The 23,201-nt window shown below is 33.7% G+C and overlaps 2 protein-coding genes and 1 long non-coding RNA gene across 5 annotated transcripts; 2 read left to right on the top strand and 1 right to left on the bottom strand.

Moving 5' to 3' along the window:
* The first annotated feature begins 3,630 nt into the window (after positions 1-3,630).
* LOC129894207 (UV-B-induced protein At3g17800, chloroplastic) lies at positions 3,631-7,978 on the top strand. 2 transcript variants are annotated; one of them, XM_055969776.1, is made up of 4 exons: positions 3,631-3,775; positions 3,899-4,025; positions 6,365-6,663; positions 6,800-7,978. In XM_055969776.1, exons 2-4 carry the CDS (start codon positions 3,900-3,902, stop codon positions 7,641-7,643), a joined length of 1,269 nt encoding a protein of 422 aa, XP_055825751.1. In that variant the 5' UTR covers positions 3,631-3,775; position 3,899; the 3' UTR covers positions 7,644-7,978. The 2 variants fall into 2 exon arrangements, with proteins under 2 accessions (XP_055825751.1, XP_055825752.1); XM_055969777.1 differs by lacking the exon at positions 3,631-3,775 and having other exon boundaries at positions 3,800-4,025.
* Positions 7,979-14,083: 6,105 nt separating this feature from the next.
* Positions 14,084-16,169, bottom strand: LOC129896388 (uncharacterized). Its single transcript, XR_008767960.1, has 3 exons — positions 16,144-16,169; positions 15,206-15,247; positions 14,084-14,368 (listed from the first exon to the last, which is right to left on the bottom strand). It is a non-coding gene; the product is annotated as an uncharacterized LOC129896388 (long non-coding RNA).
* A 1,172-nt stretch (positions 16,170-17,341) lies between these two features.
* Positions 17,342-19,998, top strand: LOC129896805 (purple acid phosphatase 17). Of its 2 annotated transcripts, none has more exons than XM_055972779.1 (7): positions 17,342-17,604; positions 17,694-17,850; positions 17,987-18,094; positions 18,358-18,482; positions 18,883-19,011; positions 19,293-19,360; positions 19,656-19,998. In XM_055972779.1, the coding sequence occupies exons 1-7, from the start codon at positions 17,437-17,439 to the stop codon at positions 19,849-19,851; spliced, it is 951 nt and encodes a 316-aa protein (XP_055828754.1). In that variant the 5' UTR covers positions 17,342-17,436; the 3' UTR covers positions 19,852-19,998. The 2 variants fall into 2 exon arrangements, with proteins under 2 accessions (XP_055828754.1, XP_055828753.1); XM_055972778.1 differs by having other exon boundaries at positions 19,635-19,998.
* The last annotated feature ends 3,203 nt before the right edge of the window (positions 19,999-23,201 follow it).

Raw genomic sequence — 23,201 nt, 5'->3', positions numbered from 1 at the left:
GGATGATACATTATGCGAGTGCGCTATCCTCTAGTGGTATTTTGATAATTTTACCGGGTGTAACATTATCCCCCCTTGGAATCATCCGTCCTCGAATGAAGAGCAACAAAGATGGACTAGAGGCATGAATAACAATCGAGACTCAATCAAATCAACCAATCAACCAAATTAAACAATCTAGACTATCAACTATTCAGACTCAAAAATAGACAAATCAATTCAAGTCAAGAGTAGGGGCATTGCCTTCAACATTCTCATCATTGGGCACAAATAGATATGGATATTTAACTTTTATATCATCTTTAGCTTCCCATATGACTTCCTCAATAAATTAATTTCTCCACAGGACTTTGACTGAGGCACCTCTTTGGTCCTCAACTTGCAAACCTGACGATCAAGGATTTAGATCGGAATCTCTTTATATGATAGACTATCTTTTATTCCAATACTATCTATGAGGGTTATTAATGAAGGATCTCCTAAGAATTTTTTCAACATCGAAATGTGGAATATTGGATCAATCGCGGCCAACTCTGAAGGCAAGTCCAACTCATAAGCAACATTCTCAATTCTCCTCACAGTCTGGTAAGGACCAATGTATTAGGGACTAAGCTTTCCCTTCTTCCCAAACCTCATGACACCCTTCATGGGTGACACTTTCAAGTACACCCAATCATTCACCTCAAATTCTAAGTCTTTTATTCTCACATTGATATAGGATTTCTGGCGACTCTGTGCAGACTTTAACTTTTCTTTAATATTCTCCATCGATTGATGAACAAAATTAGGCCTAATTAACTCAGTTTCACCAACCTTAAACCACCTAATTGGTGATCTACATCTTCTTTCATACAAAGCTTCATAGGGAGCCATATGAATACTTGTGTGATAACTATTATAGTATGAAAACTCAATGAGAGGTAAGTGATCATCCTAATTACCTTTGAAGTCAAGTACATATGCCCTCAACATATCCTCCAATGTCTGAATGGTACGCTCTGCCTAAATATCTGTCAGGGATGAAAGGTTATACTAAGATTCACCTTTGAACCCAGTCCTTTATGAAAAGATCTCAAAAGCTGGGAAGTGAATCGAGATCCCCTGTTTGAGATGATAGATAAGGGAACCCCATACAACCTCTCACACTTATTGTTGGTGTATATGTATTTTATTATTAAAATAAAATATTAAATACATATTTTAGTGGATATAAATTGACAAGAATGTGGTCAATTATTCTTGGTGTAACTTATGTAATCACTAAGTACCTTATTATGCCTTGTAACATATGTAACTTTGAAGGCATAATTCCTCCATTGATTATTATCCACTTTGAATTTTTTAGCCTTATCGCTTTGAACTTCTTAGCCCTATTTGCTTTCCTATATCGATTTGAACTTCTTAGCCTTACTTGACCTCTTTTTATGCTTCTTTTGAGCCGATGGTCTCCCAGAAACAGCCATCCTACCTTGGTAGGAGTAAGGTCTGCGTACACTTTACCCTCTCCAGACCCCACGTTGTGGGATTTCACTGGGTTGTTGTTGTTGTTGTTGATTACTATCCACTTTATTCCTATTCAAGACAAGAAGAATTCATCATCTATAAATAGTGGTGTTTCTTCCTTTGTGAAAGGAATGTAAAATAAGTATGAGATGAAATATATTAAGTGTGAAAAATATTGTAATGTGTAGTAGTGAAAGAGAGAGTTGAGACAAAAGAAAATATTTTAAATCTTCAACTATATTCACTATAACATGAGAGTAATTATATATTGAAGGAAGGTGTTCTTTTGTGGAGCTTTGGACTCTTCAACTAATCCGGAATTATTTGAGTCACACGACACTGTTGGGTTGTTGTATTCTGGAGGGGACAAGTCAAAAGTATTACTGCTGGACGGTGTAGATTATGCCGCAGTGGACTTGAATCTCCTTAAAGAGAGCAAAATATCCGCGCCTTAGCCTGAATGAATTATTTATTCATTTTTGTCATTTTATTTTTCAACTGTAATTTATTGTAATCTGTGGTATAATACACCAACACTTATTCACAGGGGCGTCAACGTATCTTTTCTTTACATGTCCAAACTATTTGAGTCTCACTTCTTTTATCTTTTCTGACACAAAGGCCACTCCCACCTTTTTTCGGATAACCTCATTCCTAATCTTGTCGTTCCTAGTATGTTCACACATCCATCTTAACATCTTCATCTCCGCAATATGCAATTTTGACTAACACTTCACCCCATACAACAGAAACGGTCTAACCATTTCTCTATACAATTTACCTTTTAAGTTTAGGTAGTATTTTTTTATCACTATAAATGAAGGTAGCCACAAAAGAGGTGTTCCATTGGAAATGAAACGCGTCATCAGCCATATTTCACATTTCCTGGCTACCACAATTGTGTGTGACCAATCAACATCACTTTCAGAGGAGGCCAGCCCAATGCCTATCCATCCATTAATAGAAAAGATCTACCAACCCCCTTATTCAATTACCAAATTCTCCCTTTGCTTCTGTTGGTTCTAAAATCGAAAACCAGAAAAAAAAATGGAAAATATAAATTAGTTTCAAACAATTTAAATCAGGCCAAGTCGCAGTTTATGTACCATTAGTGAGAAAATGACAAAGATGCCATTATGATTGAGGATAGATTTAAATAGTTATTTCAATACGCAATTAATAATTTTTATTTCTTTAGATTAACAAAAAAATATAATAATATATTTGATGTAATTTTATTAATGATGTCTAAAAAGGATAAAATATACACAAATTTTATTCTTATATTTAGAGAAAACTTTCATACCATATATTCTAATGTTACCTATACATTAGATAATTACGTATTTTAGCACTAATTAAGGGTTTTCTACTATATATTGATGAATATACACCTAGTTATATATATTTTTTGATACTAGATATATTAAAATAGGGAAAGAGGCGAGTGAGAATAAGATTCATAATATTATAAATTAGAATATATCTAAATAATCAACTCCTAAACTAATGAAATTTCTGTAAATTTCATATATTTTTATGTGATTAAAATTGTCTATGATAGATCTTTTGATCAAAAGTTGTTGTTTTTTTAAAAAATAGTACTATTAGTGATCGTTTGGTGTAAGGGATAAACATAAATAATCCTGATATAAAAAGAAATAATTCAGGGATAAAATTTTAGCGTCTTGTTTAGTTGGCAAGTTTGCAATAACTTATCCCACAATTTATTCCATAGTGATGTGATAAATTGTCCCATACATATGATGGAATAAATTATTTCACCTTATCCTAAAATATCTAATCTCAAAATAATTAATCGTGAGATAACTTATTCTCAACCAAACAATCCGTTTATACAATAAAAAAACAATAATATAATATAATATAATAAAAATAGGAGGCTAGCCACTAGCCTTTTTCACCAAAGTACAATCACATTCGAATTTTCTATCTTAATTTTCAACACTTTTATATGGAATTTTATTTTTAATAGTTGAGATTGTATCATGTTGTATCTAATTAGTTGACATTGCTCTATCCATTACATTTAATTTTTTTAAAAGAAAATTAAAAGAAAGGAGATTGGGTGGGTGATTTGTGTAATTTGAAGTAAGATGTAATTAATATTCATTTGTGTAAACAAGTGAGGTTGGTGAGTGGGGACAAGTGGGCAAGTCCATTATATACATTCAGCCTTTTGCGTTGAACATTCTGAAACTTACCCTTCAAATCCCTAATAATTATCTGCTACTGCTTCCTATATTCTTCCGTAAGTGTTTTTTCTTTAATTTTCTGTCAATTATTTCTCAATTCTCATTCTTCTCTGCCGTTAGAAATGATTTAGGGTTTTCGGTTTTGCTGATTGTTGCTGTGACTTTGTCGATTGCTTCAGAATGGAGACTGCCACTGCTTTCCGATCTGGTTTAATCATCTGTAACAAATCCACCAAAGCGTCTCTTGGTCGGTCCGATTTTGTTCGAGTCGGGTCACAGCTTCGGATGTCTCCTTCTGGAATCAAGGTATTATTAAGTTCTGTTTTTCGTACTCATCTGCTTTATTTTTATTTTAGTTCTGGTCCAATATCTCCACTTAATGAACCGGAGAATGATGCAAGTAATAAGACCCTTGTTCTCCGGATAATGAAGAAACTATGAATTGTCTAGCTTTGTTCCATTTTTGGTGTAAACATGATATATTAATCCAAATAGAAGATATTTTTGATGTTTTAGATTACTTGTAACAGCCGTCCTACCCAGTAGGAGTAAGGTCTGCGTACACTCTATCATCTCTAGACCCCACGTTGTATGATTTCACTGGGTGGTTGTTGTTGTTGTAGATTACTTGTAACAAATAGTGCTGATAGGGTTTCAAGATATAAGTTTGTGACACTTTTGAAGCAGTGGCGGAGGTGGGATTTTCATTTAGGGTGTTCGAATATAGAAAGTAAATATGCGAAATGGATGATTAAAAGGACCATGGTGGCGTAAGACAAGATCAATCTTAACCTACTAAATTTTAACTTGTTTTGTCATGTTCCATTTAATATTTATTTCTACTTATGTCCTGCTTCATCGATCCTTTTTAAAATCTATTGTGCTTATAGGAAAAAACTGAAGTAGTTATTTTCGAGTTGTAGCGAAAACATCTTTTCAAAAGCTGAAAACCTGACTAATTGTTGCTATCCTAAAAAAAAAGATATCACCAAGCTCTTAGTCATTTCTTGATGATGTTCTCTTTAATTTTATGAAACTGTATAGTTCTTTATCTTATTGTTGGAGAATTCTCCTTTTATCTTATGACACCTATGTGTTTGTTATATTGGAGAGGTGGTGGTAGTATGTAATGCCTCGGGACAGGGGCGGAGCTACAGCCCATTAAGGGTGGTCAGCCGAACACCCTTCGCCGGAAAATTAGATCGTATATATAGGTAAAACATTTTCTATTATGTGGATATATAAATAAATGAACACCTTAAAGCACAACAGGGATTGGTAGTCTAGTGGTAAGCGTGTTCCTTTAAGTCTCTAAAGTCCCTGGTTAGATCCACACCAGCTGCATTTTAACACAACCTTTTTTCACACACACACAAAAAAGGAAATAAACAGAAATTGCTGACCCGTCTTTCTATTTCTAGCCTTAAATTTTATTGCACTTCATTCAATGAATTTATTATTCTAAAAATTAAGATTTTATTGTTTCTTTATATTTTCAATCCATATGAAGTGAATTGTTAGATTATCACAGCCCTAAGAAATTACATTTAAAGATAAAAAATTAAAGGTTACTTTCCACTATTATCCTTTTGATTATTTTTAAACTATTTTTTAGAAAATAGAAAATTGTTAAAAATATCATTAAAGTACGGGTAAATATGAGGGAAAAAGCCTTAACAATTCTCTTGAACTTTAAAAAATTCACTTATTTTAAATTATGAAAAAGTCTCAACAATTCACTTAATATGAACTAGAGGGAGTGTATTCAACTAGTAGCTAAGATTGTTTTTCTTGACGTTTCTCCGTTAATTTTGATTTATACCATTGATAGTTTTATAATTTAAGTTTTCGTATGATTTAGTTAATGATATGTAATTTAATTTACAATTTGGATGTACTCACTCACTAGTAAAAAAAAAATGTTTTGTGCACCCACTTTGCGAAAAAAAATATTATTCACTCTTTTAAAGTTTGAACACCCTTAACGAAATTCCTGGCTCCACCACTGCCTCCGGAGCACATTAAAACTATAGATTGTCGAAAATAAGATGTATCCATAATTTATATAGACATCCCCTTTTTGACTATTAACCTATGGTATGTAAAACATAGTGATGTAGCTGTGCTTCCAGTTGCCACTGCTCTCTGAATTAGTGTTAGTATAGCTGATGTCTTGTTGCAGTTTCTTCTTTACCTCTAGTTCCTTCAATCTTTCCTCGTCTATCATATAGGAAAATGGTTTCTGCAGATTTACCAAAAAAGAAAAATTGGGGTATGCCTACTCGTATTGTTGTTTCTCCTTTATTCTTAATGTTGTGGTCGTATATGGTAGCCTTGCAAATTTTATGCCTTGAGCATGCAATTATTCAGCTGTGTAAATATATCTGTCTGCATCCTCCTGTTGCTGATTTTTCCAATTAGGGAGGTGCCTCAACATGCATTGACCTGTGTAATCCCATGTTAGTTCTTTGTAGTCCATGTGTTCCACTTGGATATGACACTGAAACATCTTTATTCAGTTAATAAAGAGCTTCCCTTGTGCAAAACTATCTATTCAAGTTCTTTTATCTAGTTGGCATAAATTAGAAACCTTATGATCTGAAATTTGTCTTTGACGCCTAATGTATTGGTCATTTTCTTGGCAGCTTTATCCCTCAATTTCTCATGTGAAGTTGAGTAACAGGAAAGTGGCTTTTGGTAGCAGAAAATATACTGCGATCAGGGCATCTGTATCACCTTCTGAATCTGGAGGTTCAGCTGCCCCTATTGCTCCACTTCAGTTGGAATCACCAATTGGCCAATTTCTCTCTCAGATTTTGACAAGTCACCCACATCTTGTCCCAGCTGCTGTAGATCAGCAACTTGAACAGCTTAAAACTGACCGTGATGCAGAGCAGCAGAAGGAAGAACCATCTCCTGCCGGTACTGACATTGTCTTGTACAGGTTGGTTTAGGCTTCTTTAAAATTCATCCCCACCTCCCCCAGGGGTTTCCCCCAAAAAACATTGTTTTCTTCTGTTGTGGTATTTATCACTGCTGTGAGGTCTAACTTGTTGCATGGTTGCTTTCGAAACTATCAGGAGAATTGCTGAGGTTAAGGCAAATGAAAGGAAAAAGACATTGGAAGAGATATTATATGCCTTGGTGGTGCAGAAATTTATGGATGCCAATGTATCTTTAGTTCCTGCGATCAGTCCATCTTCATCTGAACCTTCTGGTCGAATTGATACATGGCCCAGCCAAGATGATAAGCTTGAGCATCTTCATTCGCCAGAAGCTAATGAGATGATTCAAAACCACCTTTCTCTCATTCTAGGAAATCGATTGGGTGATAATTCTTCAGTGGCACAAATAAGTAAATTAAGAGTAGGCCAAGTTTATGCAGCATCAATTATGTATGGATATTTTCTCAGGAGAGTGGACCAGAGGTTTCAGCTGGAAAAGAGCATGAAAGTCCTTCCTCAGGGTGTGGATGACGAAGATAATAGCCTCCAGCAAGTGGCAGGGGAGGATATCAGGTCTGTTGATAGGAGTGATACCTCTTTCAGGTCAACAACACAATCCCATCCAGAATTGACATCATGGTCTGCAGGTGGTGTGAGTCCTGGAGGTTTTGGCCAGGGGATAAAGCCCTCAAGATTGAGAAACTATGTGATGTCATTTGATGGGGAGACCCTCCAGAGATATGCAACCATCAGATCTAGAGAGGCCATAGGCATGATTGAGAAACACACCGAAGCACTATTTGGTAGACCTGAGATTGTTATCACCCCTCAAGGCACCATTGACTCTTCTAAAGATGAACTTATTAAGATCAGTTTTGGTGGGCTGAGGCGGCTTGTTTTGGAGGCTGTAACTTTTGGGTCTTTCCTCTGGGATGTTGAGACCTATGTCGACTCCAGATACCATTTCGTTGCCAATTAAATATATTCTGGAGACTCCACTGTGGAGTCAAATTTTTATGCTGGAGGCTTACAAACTTAGTGCAGCAGCATGTTTTAAAGGGACTACAGTAGATCATGCTTGTTGACTTGTACATAAGATATTTCACATTAGACAATATTTAACAATAGTGTGCTTCCATAATAAGTATGGTTCATATACGACGTTAACATGATTATTCTAGTGGTTTATTAATTGGGAAGTGAATCCCAAATTCCAACTCCCCATCCTCCTTTCCCTTTGCAGCCCCAGTAAAGTGTCGTTTGTCTTGGTGCAACTAGTGAGGAGTAACTCGTTTGATTTCTCAATATTTGGTATCCTTTGCCTTGTCTGCTCTGCCATGTCTTATTCTTGCTACATTGCACCTTCAATTTCCGCTTCAATCGTTTGTAAGTTTGAAACCCTAATGAACATGACAGAACAGTTACACACCGCTCATATGTTATCATGATTATTATTTTTTTGGAGTTCAAATTATTTATATCATTACTGTAATTTTTCTTTTATATTATTAGATCAGTCAAGGGATATTTATATTGATAACTCTACAGATAAGCATTACATAAATTATAAGATCTCTAATATTAAAAATAAGACATGTTATCTATTACGACGGTTAAATATGACCTCAATTAAGAAACGAATTTTATTTCTTTTTACATTATTCTTCGCAAGTTGATCACTGTTGAAATGTTGGGTGCGTAAACAAATTTTCAACATTGATAGCTGAGAAAAAAAAAGGCAAATTATTTATACAGTATTAAATATTTTTAATGGTGGCAGAATTTTGGAAAAATCGTGGGAACTTTGCCCAAAGTGAATACTAACTGAAGATAAACGTGAGTTGTACATATTGAAGAAAGAAAGAAGAAGAAGATGAAGATGAAGATGAAGATGAACAATAAGGAGAAGAGAAAAGGAGCAGAGAAATAGCAAAGTGAGAGAGGACCAAGATATTTTTATTTTTCAGCTACTTCTTCTAATTACAATTAGTGTGTATATATATACACTATGTTATACTAGTTAACTGAAATTAGTTACACTAACAGTTTTAACAACTTGTTAGTTCCACTAACTAATTTCTGGTAAAATGACAGTTCTACCCTCCAACTATTTAACTTCTCACAATACTCCCCTTCAAGCTAGGAGGTGCAAATATGTTCAAAACTCCTAGCTTGGATAGAAGATGTTCATGCTGCATCCTGGATAGTCCTTTAGTTAGTATATCTGCAGGTTGTTCTTGAGTAGATAAATAGTCCACCTTGATCAAACCTTGTTGTAACCTCTCTCTAATGAATTGACAATCTATTTCTATGTGTTTTGTTCTTTCGTGATAGACTGGATTTGCTGCAATTTGGATTGCAGCCTTGCTTTCACTGTAAACTTGTACTGGCAGCTCAATTTCAGCTCCTACTTCTTTCAGCATTCCAAGCATCCATACCAATTCTGATACAGTGGAGGCCATGCTCCTGTATTCAGCCTCAGCTGAACTCTTTGATACTGTTGTTTGCTTCTTGGATTTCCATGAAACCAAGGATTTTCCAATCACAATCATGAACCCTGTTACAGATTTCCTGGTGAGTGGACAGGAGGCCCAATCAGCATCACAAAAGGCAGTAATCTTGTGGTCTGGGTTGCTGGACAGTAGTATTCCTTGTCCAGGTTGCTTCTTCAAGTATCTTACCACTCTTAGTACAGCTTCCATGTGAGATTTTTTTGGTTGACTCAGGAACTGACTTAGTGTCTGAGTACTGAAAGCAATATCTGGTCTTGTCATATTGAGATATAATAGTTTCCCTATGAGTTTCTGATAACTGACCTGGTCTATTAGAGGATCATCATCTGCTTCTTGCCTTTTCTTCACATGTTGATCATACTCTCTTGATGTTAGTTTGACATTAACATCTATAGGTGTTCCTGCTGGTTTAGCTGCTCTCATTCCAACTTCTGCTATAAGCTCAAGGGCATATTTCCTTTGATGCATTAGTATCCCTTCTGTGGATCTTGTAAACTCAATTCCCAGAAAATATTTAAGCTCCCCTAGGTCTTTCATCTTGAAGGCCTTTTGTAGAGCCTCCTTTGTGTCTTCTATTAACTTCAATGAGCTTCCAGTGATCAGTATGTCATCCACATACACAAGTATAAGTATAATTTCTGTTTCTGATTTACTGATGAATAGTGAGTGGTCATATTGGCTCTGTTTAAATTTAAGGGAGATAAGAGCCTCAGTGAGCTTATGATTCCACTGTCTTGGGGCTTGCTTAAGTCCATATAAGGACTTTGTCAGTCTACACACCTTCTCCCCTTGATTGACAAAACCCTGAGGAAGGTGCATATAGATTTCAGCATCAAGGTCCCATGAAGAAATACATTGAACACATCCATTTGATGGATGTGCCACTGGTTGGAGGCAGCAAGAGCTAGAATAGATCTTACTGTAACCATCTTCACAACTGGAGAAAATGTCTCTTTGTAGTCAATACCTTCTTGCTGACTGTAACCTTTGGCAACTAACCTGGCCTTGAATCTTTCTACTTCACCTGTGGACTTGTATTTGATTTTATAAACCCACCTACAGCCAATAGGTCTTTTACCTGCAGGCAAGGTATTGATCTCCCAAGTATTATTGTTTTCTAATGCTTGAATCTCTGCTTGCATAGCATCAACCCATCTTGAATCCTTGATGGCAACTGCATAGCTGGTAGGTTCTGTTATAGTAGAAGTAGCAGCAATATAATGCTGATATGTGGGAGATAGATGAGAATAGTTCACATAGTTGGATAAAGGATATTGAACATCACTGGTTATGTTTAGGGAAACAAAGTCCCTCAGCCATGTTGGAGGTTGCTTAGATCTTACAGATCTTCTAGGAGCACTAGGATCCTCAGTAAGGGTTACTTCTGTAAGGTTTGATTCCCCAGAGCCAGCACCATCTGCAACATGTATCTGATCCTCAGAATGCTCTACAGTAGTATGCTCACATCCTGTATCAAGGCTTGGATTCTGATCAATATTGTTAGAAGATATGGGAGCTATAGTAGATAAACCTGGAATGGTCATATCTGCTTCTTGTAAACTGTCTACAAATAGCTGTTGTGAATCAGCATAAGCTTTATTGGCAAATGGGAATATATCCTCCCTGAAAATAACATCTATACTGATAAAGAATGATTTGTTAAGTAAGTCAAACAAAATATATCCCTTGTGCACTTCAGAGTAGCCCATGCGAGCTGCTAACCTTGACCTGGGCATGAGTTTGTCATGCTCAGCAAGGTTTTTAGCAAATGAAAGACATCCAAGAATCTTTAAGTGAGATAGCCCTGGTTTGATGCCATATAGTCTTTCATAGGGAGTTTGAAACCCAATTACACTGCTAGGGAGTCTGTTGATGAGATAGGCTGCAGTTAGAACACAGTGACCCCAAAATTTGATAGGTATTTTGGCTTGAAATCTCAGGGCTCTTGTCACTTCCAGCAGGTGTCTATGTTTCCTCTCAGCAACACCATTCTGCTGAGGGGTATAAGGGCAAGACCTTTGATGAATAATGCCCCATTCTTTGAACAATTTGCAGCACACAGAATTAACAAATTATGTACCATTATCAGATCTGACAATCTGCACAACCCTGTCAAATTGTGTTTTTACATATTGCAAAAACATTTGAAGAGATACAGAAACATCTGACTTAAGTTTAAGTAAAAATAACTAGGTCATTCTTGAAAAATCATCCACAATTGTAAGAAAGTATTTATTGCCATCAAACGTAGCTGCATTATAGGGTCCCCAGAGATCAACATGTATCAAGTCAAAGCATCTACTGCTTTTAATACTGCTAGAAAGAAATACAGGTCTAGTTTGTTTTGCAAATGGGCAAACTAAACACTTAGACACCTTACACATAGTGATTTTATTGTCAGCAAACATCTTTGAAAGTACTGTAGAAGAGGGATGTCCAAGCCTTTGATGCCATAGCTCCATGTCTGACTCCTTACCATTTGAAAGAATTGTATCAACAGCATTAGCAGATTCCTTGACATTATTTACACTACCTTGAGTTAAATGTCTCCACAGCAGGTATAGTCCTCCTTCTTCCTTACCAACTTCCTTCACTTTCCCAGTGTAAAGCTCCTGGAAAATACAAAAATCAGGAAAGAAGGAGATTGAGCAGCCTAACTCCCTTGTTATTTTGCTGACAGACATTAAGTTATATTTGAACTCAGGTATATGGAACACATTAGTAATCACACTTCTAGCTGATAGATTACAAGAGCCAATGTGAGTAACTTGTGTAGTACCACCATTTGGTAAGCATACATCCTTAGGAGTGTCAAGCTTGAGGACAGATTCTTTTTGTAACATATCTAACTTAGATACCATGTGATTTGTTGCACCTGTATCCACAATCCACACATTACTATTTTCAGTTACAAACAAGGCTCTACCTGCATTATTTGCCTTATTACAGTCAGATGTAGTAGCAGATGCAGTAGCTTTTGGCTGTTGATTCATCATCTTGAGTATCTGTTCATATTGTTCCTTTGTGAATGTGCACCCTTGAAGTAGTTGTTTGACATCTTTCTCAACCTGACTCAGAGTTTTAGTAGAAGCTTCAACTGATGTTGTGTCTAGAAAGTGTTGTCCTGTAATATTCCTACCACACACTAATTCATTAGTTACATTTGTATTCAAACCATAAGAGAAATTAGCTTGGCCTGATTTCTGAGTATGATTGGAGACATTTGTATCAGCATATGTACTTTGTGCCTTCCTCTTGGACTTGAAATCTGGTGGATATCCAACAACCTTGTAGCAGAATTCTTTGGTATGGCCTCTACACTTACAAAAGTCACAAAGTAGAGGTGTATTCTTCCTGTACCTATTACTTACACCTGAACTACTGCCACCTCTAGAGTACATAGCAGCTAAGTCTAGAACAGATGAATGCAATCCCAAATTATTGATGCTTGTAACTGCAGATTTTTGGCTCTCATCTCCTGCTATCATGGCATATGCTTGGTTTATAGTTGGTAATGGATCTATCATGAGAATCTGACTCCTAGCCTGAATGTATGAATCATTTAATCCCATTAGAAATTGATACAACTTTTGTCTATTCATGTGAGCTACAAATCCTTTGGATTTTTCACAGTTGCAACAAGGTGAGGGCACTAACACTTTAAATTCATCCCACAATGCCTTCAGCTTCGTATAGTATATTGAGACAGAGTTAGTACCCTGCTGTAGAGTAACAATTTCTTTGTGTAAACTGTAAGTCCTTGATCCATTTACTCTATCAAATCTCTCTTGTAGATCATCCCACACTTGCAATGCACTTGAGGCAAACGCAATTCCACTAAGTAAACTCTTTGAGACTGAGTTCATTAACCACGACAAGACAATTGCATTTACCCTCTCCCATTGACACCAAAATTCTTCACTGTACATGTCATTTCTGCATGTTCCATCAACCAGTCCCAACTTGTTCCTCCCTAACAAGGCTAACTTGACTGAACGACTCCACAGAGTATAGTTCTCAACACCAGTCAGTTGAAAAGAAATGATGCTAACTCCACTTACATCTGTAGGACTAAGAAATAACGGGTGATTATAGTCAATACCTTGCCCTTGAGTGAGATTGCTACTCGAGGAGGCTGGCACACTAGCTTGTTGGTGATTTTGGTTGAGATTTTGAGGTGAACTTGTTGCTGCCGCCGTGTCACCTGCCATTTCTTCAACCAGTAACACAATTGCGAAATTTTAACACAGATCGGAGCTCCGATCTGTTGATCTGTCAAACACAAAACAAAGAAAAACCTATGAATCAGTGAATCTTATTGCGATTCTTTGACTCTACATCGAAGATCAGCTTCTCACAGTGATAGTTGTGACGACCCGCTCTGATACCATGAAGATAAACGTGAGCTGTACATATTGAAGAAAGAAAGAAGAAGAAGAAGAAGATGAAGATGAAGATGAAGATGAACAATAAGGAGAAGAGAGAAGGAGCAGAGAAAAAGTAAAGTGAGAGAGGACCAAGATATTTTTATTTTTCAGCTACTTCTTCTAATTACAATTAGTGTATATATATATACACACTATGTTATACTAGTTAACTGAAATTAGTTCCACTAACAGTTTTAACAACTTGTTAGTTCCACTAACTAATTTCTGGTAAAATGACAGTTCTACCCTCCAACTATTTAACTTCTCACAATACTAACACACTGTCACGACCTAGCCCCGTGGGCCGTGAATAGTGTCCGAATTGGACACTCGTATACACACATATTATCTATTGTCAATCGACAATTAAACACGATATAGAATTTCTATGGGTAGCACGCCATCTCAAACGGTCACTTATATATATACCAAAATCAACTGTTTCTTGGGGAGTCTTAATTATCAAAAATAAGATAACAGAATATGTAAGCCGACAAGGCTTCCACTCCGAATGTAAACGTCCAAAAACATAAGCCATACTAGTACACCAGACAACATCTACATACAACCCACTCATGTGTCTACAGACCTCTAAGAGGATTAACAATAGCATATGACGGGACAGGGCCCCGCCGTACCCCTAAATACACAAATATATACATTATAAGAATTAGTACCAAAAGTTTAGGCTCTGAGACAATGGAGCACTTCAACCCGTTGAGTAGAATCCTAAGGTGGCGGCTCTCCAAAATAAGTATCTGTACCTGCGGGCACGAAACGCAGCCCCCCGAAGAAGGGGGTCAGTACGAAATATGTACCGAGTATATAAAGCATAAAATATCGTAAAGGAGATCACATCTGAAATAAAGATTCAGGAGTCAAGTATCATAATCAATAAATCACTGCACCTGTGTCTTATAAAATGAAGACATGCATATCATCATCATATATCGTACTTGGCCCGTTATGGGACTCGGTGTCACAATTATATCAATATATCGTCATATGTATATTTATACCATACCCGGCCCTCTAGCAAGGGACTCGGTGAATAGAGTAGTGTACACTAATACCGTACCCGGCCCATTATGGGACTCGGTGCCATAATCGTATCATCATATCATCATAATATCATATTATTATATCACGTACCCGGCCCTCTAGTAAGGGACTCGGTGAATAATGTAGTGGAATCCATACATGATAACATACCCGGCCTATCGTAGGACTCGGTGAATAATACCATAACAATATGCACGAATAAGGTATCATTAGCAACCTTGTGAAATTTGATCATTATCGGAGACTTAATAGAATAAGCAAAACAGTCCATCATTTGAAAACCAAGACAATAGTCATTATGAATCACACCAATTATGAATTATACTAAAATATGAATTATACCACAACATGAGTTATACCAACTAGGATGGCTGGAATCATACACATGAGTCAAGACATAACAATATAAATTTTGAAAATAAAAAACGGTAGCCATCCGAGTATATCTACGAATAAGAGTTTCTTTGGAATTTAAGCATACGTCATTCGTTCGTTTCATATGGATCATGCCAAAAGAAGAAAATGTTAACTTTACATACCTTTAGCGTTTATACGTATATGTTGTCCAATATTGTCTCAACCTATATTAAAACGTTAAGCAATATGGTTAAGCTATGGACAAGAATAAAACGTAGTCTATCGTTAGTAGGTTATTTCTAAAAAGAATTGGACAGCACCTCCCCTATATCGCTCACTTTTCCCATTTTCAAACCAGCCATATAATCATCAATCAACATCAACAATCCAAAATATTGACACAAAATAAGATTTATTATTGACAATAAGCCTAGAATATTTCCACCCGACTCATGTTACCAAAGCAGTAAATTCGGAAAGTCAAGTACCTCACGTTGTATCTAAATTTTGAAAATGAAAACGGCAAAACTGGACTTTATGACCTTCATGAAACATTTAGATCTCTGTCTTAAGTTTCCAATGCAAAAGAAATTAACTCAAAAATCATTTTCTACAAAGAGATATCATCAAAATACGAACAGCTATACATGAAGGATTTTTCAATCCAGAATCTGGACAGAATTTGTCTTATGATTTAATGCTCAGTTTTCGACATAATAACAGCAGATATAGACTAAGACATAAACATAAGAGTTGTAGGTACGTGTATTAGCTTTCCAAAACATGTTTAATATCTAAAATCGAAGGTGTACACAATGAGATATTCCAGAATTACTACCAGCTACTCAATTCCAAAAATGGGTTTGAACATTCACAATCTTCATACACCTTTTTCCTCCAAATTCAAGAACAACAATTCATCAACAACATCAAAACAATATCAACCATTATTATACATCATCACTAAGCTAATTCCATCCATTTAAGCTACCTAAAACAACCCTTTAACCCATAAATCTCAACAAATCACCAAACGAGTTTATAACACTATTTTCTCCGTTCTAATCCGTTAAAACTCTAACTAAACTTGTTAACATTGAAAAGAAGACTTTAATATTACCTTAAATTTGCAGCACCACATAAAATCTTCTCCTTATTGGCTGATTTCTAGCTCAAATTGAAGCCAACGCGACGTACAACAATTTTCTCTTCATGAGCTTCGGATTTCGGGACTCGAATTTTGGTCGGATTTGGTTTTTCTCTCAAGAACTTCCCCTCTCTCTCTCTCTGGAAATTTTTCTGGATATTTTCTTAGTCTAAACTATGAAGGAAGACATAGAAATTAGATTAATTTCGTGGGTATTGGGCCTGACCCGAATTAGAATTGGGTTGAGCCGAATTCACTATTTAGTTTGGCCTGTCAGACTTAAAACGTCTATATATTATTATTCTGATATCACATTTCGTCCCACGACCTATGATTGGAAAGATATTTCAATTATCTACAACTTTCATTTTGAGAGTTTTCCCAAATTCTCAAATTATAAAGAGGTTATGGCCTCCCGAAGTCAGCTTACCCGAAACGTGACTTTAAGAAAAACATATTTGATGGCTTCTATTTTGATTTGGCTTAAGGGTCCTTCTTGAGATGTATTTTACTATACATAAATTATTCATATAACTTGACATCTACAACAAATCATGTCCTTTTAAAATTCAAAATTAAAAGTCCTTGAATTTATAATCGTTAGCTTATGAATAATCCAAAATGCAAAAATACGGAATGTAACACACACCATGCTAAGATTATATTTGAAATATCTTTTAGCCCAACAACTATCGGATTGAGCCATGATTCATCAAGACCTCATATTATATAGTATATTTAGGTTGTTTTAGCCCAACACTCAACCGATAAAGCAAAGGGAAAATAAATGTAAATCTATTAGATGAATGAACAAAAAATTAAGGTGCGTATGGTACGAAGGAAAAAAATGTTTTTCAAGAAAATAAGAGGATATGTCAAGTGTAACATAAACAAATAAAAGTGCACATAAAAAATACTATTATTTTGTATAAAATTGGGCACACAAAATACAATATTGAGTTATCATTTTACAATCCCGCAAAAACAACAATTCCATTATCCCAATAACAATTATAGGATAACAACTTTTGAATCAGTTCCATCGAATATTCTCTGTTTATCCAATAAAATATCCACTCGCATATTCGCATAACTTTTTAGGAAACAAGCAACATGAATTTTTTTCTACTCTTATTACATGCATTAAATACTCTTTTCCTCTTACATGCATTGTATATTTCTCTTCCTCCATATTTCCATAATCTTGTGTGTTCTAATTGAGAAAAGATATTTCATTTCCTTTATTTGTCAATTTCATACATAGCCATGGTTCTGTTCCTTGTGATTTTGGCTAGTTTTTTAATATTTTGTTCTAGAACAACTGGGTTTCAGAAATTTGATCATCCTATTAAAGTTAACGGCAATTTAAGATTCTTGGTTGTTGGTGATTGGGGACGTAAAGGTCATTATAATCAATCTGCTGTTGCTCTTCAGGTACCCTTTAATTTTTTTAATAAAATGTTAATTAGTACCCCCTTTTTCTTGTATTTGATAATTAATTATGTTGTATAATTTGGATGCAGATGGGAAAAATTGGAGAGGAATTAGACATAGATTTTGTAGTATCAACAGGTGACAATTTTTATAATAATGGGCTAACAGGAGAGAATGACCCAAATTTTCTAGAGTCTTTCACCAATGTTTATAAAGCAAATAGCTTGCAAAACCAATGGTATACAGGTGAGTTTCACAGGACACGAATCTGGATTAGTTAGGCTTGACGAAAAACAAACAAAAAAAAAAGGTTTTACAAATGAAAACTTTTATTTTTTATTTTTATTGTTTGTAATTCTGACATGTTAATGTTGATTTGCAGTATTGGGTAACCATGATTACAGGGGAGATGCAGTGGCTCAACTTAGTCCTTACCTTAGGACAATTGACAGTAGATGGATTTGTTTGCGTTCTTTCATAATCAATGCAGGTAAAAAAAAAATGCCCATAATTTCTTTTTTTAACCTAAATCTGAAATCTAGTATTTTTTTTTTTAAAACATATAATCATATGATATTTCGTACCCACTAGTATGATCATAATTGTTACTTTGCATATGACCTTGGTCCGATTAATCCGAATTCACTTTACGTAAGAACCTTTTGAGGGAGGGATTTCTCCGTTTTCATGATTTATTGTTTAAACTTTGAATATCATGATTTTAATACTTAAAATTGTTTTTTTTTGGTGCAGAAATTGCTGAAATATTCATGGTGGACACAACCCCATTTGTTAAAGAGTACTTCGTAGAAACGGAACATACGTATGATTGGCGCAATGTGATGCCTCAAAAGACATATACAGAAAACGTATTAAAAGTAAGTTCACATCATCTCAAAAATACTTCAAATAATTTTATGAAAAAGCCTTTTTCTTCACCTTTATTCACAGTTTTGAGCAGATGTAGAGTTAAAATTTTTATGAATTTCAAATGAATAATTTATACATATTTAATAGATTTTTAATACTTGCTTTGATTAGTTTTGTATGATTCATTTTACTTTTTAGTCAATATACAAAGTGACAATTTTTAATTTTAATAACAATCTAACTTTAAAATACTTATTTTATCCCATATTAAATTGATTTATAATCAATAGTCACACATATATTTGGTTGAATTGATCTGAAACCAAAAAGTTAGGCCCGCCGTGATTTTAGACATATTTTGGGATATAACTTCACGTTATTTATTGAATTGCTAACCTATTATTGCAGGATCTAGAGAATGCGTTAAGTGAATCAACAGCAAAATGGAAAATAGTAGTGGGTCATCATGCCATTAGAAGTGTGGGACACCATGGTGACACTAATGAACTTGTGGAACGTCTTCTTCCTATCATTAGGGTACGACGTTTTGACCATGTTTCATGGTAAAGTTTAAATAAAATAGTTTTTGTTTTTAAACTGAAAAATATGAAGCTTGATTCAATTGTGTTTGGCCATGAATACGAAATTATTTTTTTGACTTTTTGTGAGTAATTTAATATGTAAAAAAGTAAAAACACCTTTATGTTATTTTTCTAAATTCTCCAAAATTTTATAGTCAAACAAATTTTCAGAGTTAAATGTCTGAAAATCTCACCGGGATGTAACGTTATTTTTTTGGTTGGGTTATGAAATTTCAGGCAAATGATGTAGATCTGTACATGAACGGCCACGATCATTGTCTTGAGCACATAAGTGATACCGAAAGGTAAAAGTTAAAGAGTTCAAATAATAACTATAAAAAAAACAACCTCCAGGCTGACTTAAATGGTTTGGCTTGGGACTTTATAGAGGTCCCAAGTTTGAAACTCTTTGCATGCCATAATAGGGGATTGGCCTTCAGGCTTGCGTAATGCAGTTTATTCCTCCTATATAATTTATGGGCTATTGCAGTACCTCATTTCAACCGTTAACTCTAATTGTTCTAACAAATATATGTTATCTTTTTTGTAATTTATTATCCAATTTTGGTTTAATTACAGCCCCATCCAATTTTTAACTAGTGGAGCAGGATCAAAGGCATGGAGAGGAGACGTGAAAGGGTTGAACAGAGAAGAAATGAAATTCTTTTATGATGGACAAGGTTTCATGTCTGTCCAATTGACACCAACTCATGTAGAGATCGAATTCTATGATGTTTTTGGCCAAGTTATACATAAATGGAGTAGGTCTAAGCAACTGCTTCACAACATTATTTAGATGTTTTGAGAATTGCTCGGAGTATATACTCGACTTAATTTTAAATTTAGATAGTTTTTTTTACAATCAATTCATCCATATTCTCTACGAGTTTAGTGATCCTGAAAAAGAATGAATGACAAATATAGTATGTTATATTTACGAAAATTTTGGAGAATTTCACTTATAGCGGTAAATAATTAAAAATCTCTAGTCTCTTTTAAATTTTGTGTCAGTATAGGTCTAATAAATGATATTTTTGTGCCCTAATTTATGTAACATATTTTAGTGTTTGATCAGTTTTTAAAAAATGATATATTTTTTTTGTTTAACAACTATTTAATGATGTCATCAATATTTTATTTATGTTGAGTCTTACTTATTTGACATTTCTTAGTGACATGTTTTCTTAAGTATCAACAAAAATACACACTACATGAAATAAATACATCAACAAAAAAATTTGAAATTTCAAAATAGTCTCTATATGAAATACGCGTCGACGAAAGATGTTACTTTTATCCTCGTATACATATTGAGATATGAATGATTGAGGAATTCTTCCACACTCAACTTTACACAATTAAATGTATTTTGATAAATATTGTTTTTTTAAAAAATAAAAAATAGGAATAAGAAAATGAGATAGAAAAGTATAACACAATCGGGTTACTAAAATTCTACACTATATTGTTAAAATTATTATGGACATTTTTGCGTAAATGAAATCTTTTGAATTAATAAACTTTTTAATATTTATTTTGGCATGAAATAACTCATTTTTGTATTCTTGAAAAGTGGAAGTACTTTTCTGATATTTTCTCTCTCTTCAAAACACGTTCTAACTTATTTTCATTTATGGTAAAAGAGAAATATCTCTTTGTTGCCTTTTTTTCCCCTCTTTCCTCATGGTTTGTCAAATGCACAAGTTGAGTTTGCCTCTTTTCTCTCTTTTTTCTTTTTCTTAAATCCTTCATATTTCAAAGGCATTTCTTTTGCGAACTTTTCTCTTCTCCTAAATCTTTTAACTCTATTCCTTAATCTGTTCTGTATATGCATATTTAATATAACCATTTGTTTATCCATTGTTATCTACTTAAATTGTTCTATCTTGCAACCTCTCTTACCTATTAAATCGAATTTTCGTTATTGTGAAATTGAGATTTTCTAGTTCGATAGAAAAAAAGAAAGTGCTAAGATGAAGAAGAAGAAGAAGATGAAGATGTATATATCTCATTTCAATGAATTATTTGGGACATCAATTATGTAAATACATATTAGATGTGTTTGCATATTAACTTTTAAGTTTGATAGTTTATATATATATAGTGTATACATTTTATAGTATAATTTAATGGTGTATACATATTAGAAATGTATACATTTCATATTATAATTTAATGGTGTATACATACTAGAAGTGTATACATATCAAAATTGTACAGATTGCAGTTTAATGGTGTATACATGATAAAAGTGTATACATATTAGAATTACATAATACAAATTACTGATTTATACATATTTAAATTGTATAAAACATAATTTAATGATGTATACATATTAGAACTATACAAATACAATTTAACGAAGTATGCGTGTACAAAATTATATAAATTAAAATTTAACGGCATATACATATTAGTGTGTTCCATATTAATCTTTACCCTTTCTTTTGCAAAATGATTTTAATGAAATTAGCAAAATGATGTCAATTTTGTGTTGTATTGTAGGCAGGGCTGCCTTCGGCGAAAAATTATACTATTTATACATGATTAAAATATTTTTTTATGTATAAATAATACATGTCAAACCCCCTTCAGCTAGTTTATGTGTCTTCTTCTTCAGATTTTGAACCCCTCATTGAAAATTCTGACTCCGCCGATTATTGAAAAGAAAAATAACATAACATTTTTTTAAAAGAAGATACGTAACTATTCAATACACATTATTAAGAAATAAAAATTATTTTCATTCCTTAAATATAGCAACAACATTTTTAATTGATTAATTAGTGTTCCTTGATAAAAATATTTATCCCTTAAAAAGGGGCGCATCGTTTTGTCAATGGGCTAATTAATGCCAATTAATTAAGATTTTTCTTTTGCTAATTTTTATAGGAAATTTTTATAAATAACAAATTAATAACATTAAATAGGACTTCATAGCTATATTTTCAATATTTGCAAAACACAGCTATATTTTTATTTGCTATGCCTTTCAAATTGTGTATTTTTTCTCGTGTTGCATACAAAAAACATATCAAATAACTGAATGTATTAAATTTTGGGTTATATTTGGTAACCTCTCATAATTTACTCCCTCATTATTCTTGTTACTTACATGATTCTTTATTCCTCATTATTTCTCATCTTTCTGAAACCCAATTCAAAAACTCAACAATTTTCTTAGTTTGTTTTTTCTAAAAAAATTTAAAACGTTGATATATCTTGCAAGGAAACTTGGAGCAGTTCATAATCGTTCTTCTACCATACTCTTATAAAATAAGGGATTTTATTGATGGCTTGAAGGCGAAGCCGCCTATTTTTTAGGGCAAATGGCGCTCTCGTTTTGGAGACATCGCGGTTGTTAAATAAACCAAAATTATTTAAGGTAAATGACTCCCTATTTTGATTCAAATATATTATAATTTAAATTTCAAATCATTTATTTTTTCTATTTGTACTAATTTGGATTACATAGTTGTGAGATTTATATGTCGAATAAGTTACGAATACAATTTTTATATATCATTTGAACTGTATAAATAATATTGAAAGATTTTAATACAAACATATACATTATATAAATTTGAATTTGGATGCAATTTTGATCCTTTGGTGGTGAGTTAAGTTCTGATTACAACAAGAAGCCTATTTTTATGTAAATGAATTTAAATACAACTTTGATGTTGGTGGTGGTGAATATACCTATGTAGTTTAACTAAGAACGTAATACAAAATAAGAATAAAATACAAATTTGAGATTGAACTAAAAAAATGTAATTATAATACAAATAAATTATGGAAACAAGTAAATTTGAGATACAAATAAATCTTGGATACAAAGAAGGTATTATGATACAAATAAAATTATAATTCAAGTAAGTCGAGGATACAAATTATTTTTTAATTCAAATGAATTTTTTATACAAGTTGTTGTGGAATATAAAGTGTAAGGCTGGAATACAAAAATATTTTATGTGTGATGTAAGGTGGTAATAGAAGAAAATATTTAGCATACAAATTGGTTTGTGATATAAAATGTCTATTCACAATTAAGTTTAGAATATAAAATATATTAGTATAACTTGAAATAATGACACATTTAATTTGATTCAGAATGAGAAGCATTAATTTTCTAATCATGCA

Source organism: Solanum dulcamara, chromosome 7 (genome assembly GCF_947179165.1).
Source record: "Solanum dulcamara chromosome 7, daSolDulc1.2, whole genome shotgun sequence".
Classification (NCBI taxonomy): Eukaryota; Viridiplantae; Streptophyta; class Magnoliopsida; order Solanales; family Solanaceae; genus Solanum; species Solanum dulcamara.
The sequence above is the reverse complement of the archived record's forward strand: the minus strand, read 5'-3'. Positions and strand labels throughout refer to the sequence as shown.